Here is a 9,683-nt window from a genome sequence, read left to right on the forward strand (position 1 = left end):
GCATTTTGTGAGCTGCTCTTCTCACCTCTTACAGAGGCCACTTTAAAGCTTCATCTTGTTACAGAAGAGCTTTTTTTTCCCCAAACTATTGTGGAACCTCCCAAGAGCACTTTTTGGTCAATATAGCACCCACCATTCTCAACTCTATAAGTAGCTGCTACAAATAATGGTTGCTGCTGTCTTCCAGAAGTGCCCAGTCACTGGTGACGGGGGTAAGATCTTCCCAAATCCAGCTGTCAGCTTTCATGCAACAGTTGAAACTCGTTCCCTCTTCATTCTCTTCCTTATAAAAGTCATTAGTGCTCCCAGGGGTATGCACACGGTGGATGAGGCCACCAGCAGCCCGATCACCGCCAGGGCATAGCCTGGGTAATCCTTGGTCACCAGCTGCCCCTGCAAGGGAGAAAAGCAGTGTTGGATCTGTGGGATCTGTCCCAGAGTCGGGCCAGGAGCGTGTATGGATCTAAGCAGGACCTCTGAGAAGCATTTTCAGTCTGTGGCAGCCCACAGCTGCCCTCGGTGTTCTCTGTCCAACCACACACACTGAAAACTGACAAGAACAGAGCTGCTGACAACAGGATTGGGGGAAACTTCTGCAAGCTTTGGTAAAGAGCAGATTTTGGCTTGATTTGTGTTTCTTAATGAGGTGGCTGGGCCCTGACCTCTGCCAGGGCTCTGTTCCTCTCCTGGAGCCTGTGGGCTCATGCTGACACCCAGTCAACAGGCTAGGCTTGCCTGGAGTCCTAAATTGGCCATGACATGAAAACAGTTATGTGCTTTGTTCCTGTATGATGGAAACATTTCCACAAAATGTTACAAAACCAGTGATTACTTATCCATTAGTAATTGCTCTGTGATAAAAGCACAGTCCAGTATTCTTAAGAAAGTGTTCTGGCCGTGAAGAAAAATGTATATGGAAATTATGAAAACTATTTATTCCAGCAGCTTAAAGTACCACTAATTTTGTTCAAAGTAAATACACTTTAAAAGTAGAGGGTTTTAAGTGTGTTTTTAAAGATGATATTTGGGTCTTCAATATGAATGAAATTCTGTGAAGGGTTGATTAAGAATCACAGAGGGAAATTAGTTGATTTTACAGAATCATTACATCATCACTAAGTCAAGTTTTCCCTGGTTTTCCTTTTCACAAAATTAAGGGATGGCGCTGACTCCAGCTCCTCACTTCCAGAAGGCCATTTTGTGGAACAGTGTAGTTAGGAAAGAAGCTTGTATTATGGCAGGAACTAAGGAAGGTTTAAAACAGAAAAAAAGCCCAAACCCAAAACTCTTTTACCTGTGTGGCATCCCACGCTTGGTATTGCAATGTTCCTGTGAGGATATAGTCGGTGAGGTAAAAAATAAATAGGCTTATAATAAGCAGTGGACTAACAAAAGCCCACATAATTTTCCAATACCAGTTTGGCTTGCTTCCCATCATGGTGTAAAGGTCTTTCTCAAATCTGTTCAAAAGAAAACCAAACATTTTTGTGAAGAAAACCAAACGTGTATTTTTGAGACTGGCTACAGATACTCAATGAATACCTTGTTCTGAGTTACTTCGAAAACCACCTACAGAATCAAGTATGTCAGAGGAGAAAGAGGAGTACAGTTGACCACAAATGAGCAGAGAATTGTTGTCTGAAAAGCTGGCTCACCAGAATCACGGCGAGGGGGAAATCGACAAAGACAGTGAGGCTTCCAAGAGAATCCCAAACTGCAGAGAGTGGCCAGAAATAGGTACAGCAAGAGAGTTCTGCCTGAAGCATAAGCTTAGGCTGTTACTGGTGTCAGCTGACAGAGAGGAGGAATGATGCTGAAGTACTGTGGAGAAAACAGCTGAGTTTGTGTAGCTGAGTGTTCTCAGTGCTGTTACCTGACTGTCTTTGAGGAACACTGACACTGGGAATGATACCTAAAATCTCACAGGAAACCTGGATCTAACTCAAAGGCTTTGAACTCATCAGGGAGAAAATACCCACATATGTGCCTGGACACCCTCTGTGCTGGCAGACTAACAAAGCAAATGCTGAAGCCTTTCCTTTCAGCTATTTTCAAACTCATTTGCTGTTCAAAACTTCTGATTCCAGAGCTCCCTTTTACCCACAAGGATTGACTTGGGAGACAAACAATGTGCGACAAGGTCCCAGAGGGGGTCTGCAGGGCAGGGGAGAGCCTTGCCCTTGCTGATCCTGTAGCACAGGAGAAACATTTTTCCCAAGGCAGTATTTTTATTCCTGGCCTGTGGCTGCTCTCCCAGCTGTCACACTGTGAAGGAAGCAGGGCTCCATCTTTTACCTCCTTATCCCGTAGATGTAACACACAGCGATGGTTTCCACCAGCACGATGAGCAGCAGCGAGAGGGTGGCTGCGTAGTCATTGAAGATGTCAAACCAGTAATTTCCAGCCTCCATGGTGAAGATCAGGCCAATTATACAATTCATGAAACACACAACACCTGTGTGGATAAAACAGTGATCCTGCCATTACACCTGGAAGTTTGTGTAGGGAAAATGTCACACTTCTTGTAACTAAGAAGCTGGTGGGATTTCTGCTGAGCAGCTCTCTCTGAGGAGAAGGATTTTCTTTTCCCCTGTGGAAAAGACCTGCCCCTTTGCATGTGTGACTGTCATTAAACTGCTGCTCCTTAGACCTGCACAGTCACAGCACATCACCCCAGACATGGCCAAGACAATCAAGTCTTAGCTACAGCCTCGTCACACACGCATGCAGCATCTGCTGTTGCCACTGGGCATCCAGCTAAACTGATTTCCATGGCCAGACAGGAGCACGTATTTCTTTTGACCAGTGCTTGAGGTGGTTCATAGTTGGGATATGGCGATGTGACTGAACAGCTCCTTGCTGCAACTACGCTGCCATTTGTACCCTCCCTTTGAGCTTCACCAGTCAGGAGACACGAGCCTGAAGGAGCTTGGGTGTGTCTGGAAGCCTGGAAATACACAGCCACGACTGCCCCGGTGCTTTGAGAGCTCCCAAGGGAAAGGGCTGCACAGGATGGGCAGGATTTCACAAGGGCAGGCACACCCTTCCAGCAGCATGTTTGCTATTCCCTGCTCCACCCGAGGTCAGAGAGTGGAGTGGCACTTCACTCAACAGCAGTGGACACCACAGCTTCTGCACACACCCACCCCGTGCTCACCGTGCGGCCTGGCTGCAGCCTGGCAGGTGCTTACCCGAGATCACCTCCTTGGGAAAGCGGGAGGCAATGACCCTGCTGTCGGTCAGTGGTGTGAGGATGGCAGCCGTGTTCCCCAGCATGCTGCCAATGCCCAGCATCAGCAGCATAAAGAAGTAGAGCACAGAGTACAGCTGGGGCACCTCCATGTTTTTGATCGCTTCCGAATAGACTATAAATGCCAGTCCTGTCCCCTGGACAGCCTGATGGAGACAAAGGGACAAAACTGAGTTGCAGGCAGCTTCTCAGCTCAGTAAAGGATGTAAGACAAAAGAGAGTGACTCTGTGTCGTGACAATGTACACCTGAGGTGTAGTTTTGCACAGCAGAGGTAGGTGAGATCTTCACTGGTTTATTCCAATTGCATGGACACTGGATGCTAATGGCCCGAGCGAGCTCCTGCCCCATCCTGAGGTGTAGAAATGACCCCCAGCCCTGGCCAGGCAGCTCTGGGCTCACTTGGAGTGCCTGGGCTCAATGGGAGCAAAGGAGACACCACAAAGTGGCAACTCACCGTGTCTAGCTCAGCTTCCAAGCTGCAGTTTTTAATCTGTGGTGCTAACTGGGCATATTCCTGCGGGTAGGTGGCCATGAGGTAATCTTTCATCTCATTGAGGTTGTCTGCTGTTAAAGAGCCTTCCTCCAGGTCAAAAGCATTCAGCAGCAGCAGGATCACCCTGGGAAGGATTACAGGAATTTAATGGTTTTCAGGCCCAGGGCACCTCATCCCTTTTCCCCATCAGCCCCTGGGGATACTTTGCTGCTCCCAAGTCTTCAGTGTCCCTGGGTGAGAGCAACACTTCCAGCACAGTGTTGGGACATGGCAACCTTGTGCTCATTTGTGCCTTGGAGGGAGCAGCTCCTGTGCCCACACTGCTGCTCCCAGGCTTCATCTTGGGTGCTGGACAGTGCTGGCCAGTGTCTCTTCCCCTTTGCCCTGCGGTCTCACGTCCACACCCCACCAACTTTAAAGTCTTTTGTCAACAAGTGAGGACTAGCAGCTTGGTTTCCTCTCTGATCAGCAGATGGATTGAAAGCTCTAAAAATATGAGTAGATGTGTAACTGCTGTGGGCCCTGTGCCAGGGACTGCACGCAAGCTTGCAGCTACAGGACACAATCCTGCAGGCTGCTGGGCACTTCCAGGGCATCACAGCCAAGGAAGCTGAACTCATGGAACTTAAGGGCTTAGCCTTAAAAGAGAGGATCTGAACACCACTGCATTTATTAATCAGCTCCCCCACACTCCCTGGAGCATGGTCCAAGACAAAAACACAGGGGAAAGTGTCTCTGTGACTTGCCCAGGCAAACTCACCCTCTTGACCAGGCCTGTGTCTGGAAGCAGCACCCAGGTGTCAAAAGGCAAAGAGCTCTGACCCTTCATCTCAGGCTTCATCGCTTTGAATAGCTCCTTTAGCTTTATTAGAGCAGCATCAGCTCTGCTCTTGGGGCAGGGCTGGCAGGGCTGCGTGCTGTTATTTATTTATCTCCCCCTTCACCTGCCCCAGAACAGCGTGCAGCGGAAAACCAGTGAAACAGCGGGCTCTTACTTGTTGATACAGCTCTCATAGTTAAAGGTCGCCTTGAAGCCGTAGATGGAGAAAGTGACGATGCTGGCAAATATGGAGGTGGTGCTGTTGATGAGGGACACGATGATGGCGTGTCTCTGGCAGTTGTTGGAGGGCTCGTTGTAGCTGGCAAAGGCGATGAGGCTGCCGAAGCCAAGGCCCAGCGAGAAGAAGATCTGCGTGGCAGCGCTGATCCAGGTCTTGGGGTTCGACAGCTGCTCCAGCTGCAAAGGCCAGACGAGAGTGCAAGACCATGAAGTTCCTCTAAGTGCCCAGCACTGCCCCTTCCAGCCTGCAGGGATGGGGCCCTTTGTGCATTCATTACAGGTCAGGGGTGGTTTTGGGCAGGGTTACTGCTCTGACTGAAAGCAGTAGGTTATGCTAATGGGAAGGTCTCTTTCTGCAGGAAAAAACAAGCAGCTTATGGGCACCATGGCATCTCCAGCCATTCCCAGCTGAGTCTTCCAGCTGCCAGACCTATGTTACTGCAGCAAAAATTCAGTATTAAAAAAAAGGAAGACCAAGACCTTTTAAAAACTTATGTGCCCAGTAACCGATGATGTTTCCTGAAAAATTCAATACAGTTTTTCTGTACCTTTGGTGTGAACATGTAGATGAGCCCATTCACAGCTCCATGAAGTGTTAATCCTCTGATGAGGTATATGATGAGAACACAGTATGGCAAAGAGGCTGTCACATAGACGACCTGGGGAAAGAAGGTAAAGACCTTGGTTTAAAGAATATGTAAGACAAAGCTAATCTGCTATGTCAGTCTTACTTTACATAAATAATTTCCATTAACATGTTTGTTATCCTGTATTAATCTTTAAAGAAATATTATCAGACAAATCAAACTTTAGATTTACATTTTAAGGAAACAAGTTTTTAATAATCCTGAAGACCTGCGCTACGATTCTAAGTGTCTTCTCTTAGAATGGAAATCAAACAAAAATCTAAAATATTTGCAGCATTCACAAACTGGGTTCTACATCATTTGGTGGCATAACACCAGTTCACAACCATCCATCAAAAACTCATTAGGCAAAGGTGATCATCATATGATCATCACCATCATGTTTGCTCTACAAGGAAGATAAGCAGAGCTCATAAAAGGTCAAAATCAAACTTGAATTTAATCAAATTGTATCAAAATTTAATTGAATCAGTTGCAGCAAGTTTAAGAGGTTATTCCTAGTTTACAGTCTCTTGGCTTTCTGTATTTGGCTAAGACGATTTGGGGATTACAGCCCTCAGCTTGCTGCTTAGTGCAGGCTCAGCCAGGACATTGGGGTTTTTCTCCCCACTTCCTCATAACTTCTGCTGTGAATAAAAAGCAAGCAAAAAATGTCCAGTAGATGTCTTGTTTTTCTTGCAAAGACCAAGGAACAGACGTCTCCTGACACGGCTCTGCTGGGACAGACGGCTTTCCTCACGGCCAGCAGCCTGACAACTGCCCATGAGAGAGAGCTGGCTGTGTTTAAAGGGCTTCCCTGGATTATTTTTTTCAGTGTCATTCAACGTTTTGATTGATCCTGCTTCAGCTGCAACTCGACAGGGCAGCAGAGCTCGGTGCTGCGGGGGGGACACCGTGACCCGAGGAACAGCAGCCATTCCTCAGCCATTCCGGGCGCGGCGGGGCTGAGCCGCTCTCACCTTGCCGGTGGAGGCGGTGCCGCGGAGGATGCAGAGGTAAACCACGAGCCAGGCCAGCGTCAGGCACAGCGCCTGCTCCCACTGCACGCTGCCGCTGGCCTCCAGCGACGGGGAGATGTTCAGGGTCTGCCGGTACCAGAAGTACTGCGTGGACGATGTCTTCTCGCACTCCTCCTCGTAGCCCGTGCGGTTGCTGTTGATGGGGCAGGTGGCCCAGGGCAGGGGGTCCTGGGAGGAAGGGCCATGGAGTGAGTGCGGGCTGCCGGCACGGCAGGGAGAGCCGAGGTGCCGCTGGGGAACTGGGAGGGTGATGGCAAGGGCGGCTTTCTGCCCGGGCTTGCTTCTCTCTGCATGGTGCTGCCGGGGCTGGGAATGACCCTCTCCCCTGGGGATGATCTCTTTTTACAATCTCCCTTGGCCCCAAGAACTGATGCTTTCTGATCCTCTTCCCTGGGGATGACCCTTTCTGAAAGGACCCCTACCCAAGGACAGATCAGCTCTGTCCCTCTTCCTTGGGGTCTTGGCCCCAAGAACTGATGATTTCTGATCCTCTCCCCTGGGGATGACCCTTTCTGAAACCCCTACCCAAGGACAGATCAGCTCTGTCCCTCTTCCTTGGGGATGACCAGACTGATTCTCTCTCCAAGGACTGAGCCTCTTTAACCCTCCCCCCTGGACATGACACTCTCCAAGCCTCTACTGTGGGACCAAACCCCTCCCCTGACATCAGAAAGGCCCATCCCAGGATGCAGGACACCCTGGCACCGAAGCACATGTGACCAAGGCATCACAAGCCTGGCCTTGACCTGAATTGCATGGTGAGGAGAAGACAATAGCCAATGTCTCTGGGAGGACCACGGAGGAGGACATCACTGCCTGACTTTTCCCTCCAGCAAAGCCCTGGGTTTCTGAAGCTTTTGACACCGCTCCACCTCCCCATTCCCAGGTGACAGTGGTGCCATGCAATATCCAGCACCAATGAAAAGCCACTGTGACCCTCTGCAGCCACAGCAGGGCCAAGCTGGGCTGCTGGGAGCCCACAGACCTGGAAGGAGTGGAAGAGGTACCAGAAGGCCCAGGCATTTATCACATTGTAGTACATGGAGAGGAAGAAGGAGACGACAACACTGGCAACTCCTGTGGGTATAGAGGGAGACATTTGGTCAGCAGAAAACCCCAAAATGCCCAGGGCTCCACAACATCTGTGGGATACAGGAGCAGCACTGCCATGGCTGACACAGGAGAGGCTTTGTGCCTGCACAGCCATGTGCAAGGGTATGTCCCTGTCACTGTAGTCACTGCCTCCTCCTCCCACCAGGACTATCCTGACCTGGATTTGATACTCTAGGCCATGAGGAATGAATATTCAATGTATAATTTTAAAAAAAAGTGTGCTTATGCAGATTAATGATAGCTTGGGTTTTCAGGGTAATTTAATAACATAAAAATGTAGCTAAGATTGGACATTGGTAAATGGTAGACTGGAACATTAGGAATAAAGGCACCATTTTATCACTCGTGTTGAGCTTATTGGATAGGTGCTCTTGGGGCCAAAGCCCAGTGTAAGCAGCCCCAAGGGCTGGTTTAGCACTGGCCTCCACAACATGATTTTGGCAGTCTGCCTGAGGGCAGGGGGACTCACACCTCTGAATCCAGGCCCAACACAGCAAGCTGGGGTCGGGCCCCAGTGCCCAACAAGGGACAGGATAAATGCATGCCATGAGCTGTCTGGCTTTGCTCAGCCTGGTGAGACCCTGTAAAACCTGAGCTCCCACCTGGGTCTTTTCTGAAAGACAAAGCTCTCCAATCTAAAATCACCTACATTCCCTGCAGCTGGAAAATAAAGATGGAAACTGAGACCATACCAACACCGCAGAGGTAGGGACTTATTATTTTCCAGGCGCCAATGCTGCCCTGCCGCATACGCTGCCCCACGGCCAGCTCCAAGTAGAGCAGCGGCATCCCCTCGGCAATCAGCATGATGAGGTATGGGATCAAAAAGCCACCTGTGAGAACAAACCCAACAGTCAGCCTTCAGCAGATTGGCAGCAAGATAAACACCACTTTGCCCTATTTGTGTTCAAGTCTCAGGGACTGGCTGGCTCTGGGTCCTGGTCCTGTCCAGGTACCTGGAGTACTGACAGCACAGCCCAGTCCTGAAGGACATCTCACAGAGGTTTCAGGCAGCGTCCCAGAGGCTGGTGGGCGCTGACTGTCTGGGAATTTTCCGCAGGGACTTGGCAGGGCTGGGATTTCTGCTGTTAAACTGTGTTGGTTGGCACTGTTGTGTGGTAGCCCTGCCCAGATGCATCCGGGCGGTTTGAGCAATGCTGGGGGCTGGGGCTGTTAAAGGGTAACCAACCACCTGCCAAACCTTGTAACCAATAATGAGACAAAGAGGACGAGGGAAAGATTTACTTCAGTGTGGGGTGTTCTGCTGCGCAGCCAAAGTGCTCAAAGAAAAGGTAACTGCAACATCTGTGTCAGAGAATTTTGAGTTACATATTGAAGTCTGGCCTTGCTTAAAAATAGAAAATAACCAAAAAACCAAACTAAAAAGCTCACAAATTCCCATGCTGAGCCCACAAGCACCAGCAAATGAATGAAGGCTTTTCCCCCAGGGCCTTTCCTCCCAGCCTGGGAGCAGACCCTGGGACACAGGCATTGAGTCTCCTGCATGGGGCTGCTCTTCCCTGCTTCCCTGCACATGGAGAGCCACAGAGATGCTCCTGTGGAAGAAGAACAGCAGGAATGGGAAGGCTGACAGCAAGGAAAGGAAAAGGACCTTCCCGCCTGACAACCAGGATGTGCTTTGGCTTAAATTTCTGCTGGAAAAAATTAAAATCCTTGTATTCGACCTGGGACTCACTTCAGAAACAGCTGCTGACTGAGTCAAAAGCTGGATTTTTGTGAAGGCTTCCCTGCTTCCCTTTTTACAGCAAGCCAAAATATTTACGTAAATATCTCTTATTTAGGATTTAATCTGTGGCATTAACATTCCTTGCAATGGGCTCTGTGCAGCGCTGTGGAGGAACGAACTCCATGCAGCGACTGAGGCAAAGACCTGGAAATAAACACAGAGCAATAATCCGGTTTATTCTGGGAATTAATTTCCCACCTCCCAGCTCTCCTGTTGTTAACAACCCCTTTGTTAGTCTGTTAGATAACTTCCTATGCCGCATGGGAGCTGTCGGAGGTTTAAGAGCTCCCGCAGCCGCCCTGTGCCGGTGGGGTGCGAGCTGCCCCAGCAGCCCCTGAGGGAGTCCTGCCAT

At 49.5% G+C, this 9,683-nt stretch overlaps 1 protein-coding gene across 1 annotated transcript; it reads right to left on the minus strand.

Moving 5' to 3' along the window:
* Positions 1-143: 143 nt before the first annotated feature.
* SLC6A20 (solute carrier family 6 member 20) lies at positions 144-9,683 on the minus strand. The gene is made up of 11 exons (XM_041407725.1): positions 9,530-9,683; positions 8,277-8,417; positions 7,457-7,548; positions 6,412-6,639; positions 5,354-5,464; positions 4,741-4,982; positions 3,707-3,869; positions 3,192-3,396; positions 2,296-2,455; positions 1,295-1,460; positions 144-393 (listed from the first exon to the last, which is right to left on the minus strand). The coding sequence occupies exons 1-11, from the start codon at positions 9,681-9,683 to the stop codon at positions 244-246; spliced, it is 1,812 nt and encodes a 603-aa protein (XP_041263659.1). The 3' UTR covers positions 144-243.

The sequence above is a fragment of the Onychostruthus taczanowskii genome, unplaced genomic scaffold (assembly GCF_017590055.1).
Source record: "Onychostruthus taczanowskii isolate IOZ18803 unplaced genomic scaffold, ASM1759005v1 scaffold28, whole genome shotgun sequence".
NCBI classification, from domain to species: domain Eukaryota; kingdom Metazoa; phylum Chordata; class Aves; order Passeriformes; family Passeridae; genus Onychostruthus; species Onychostruthus taczanowskii.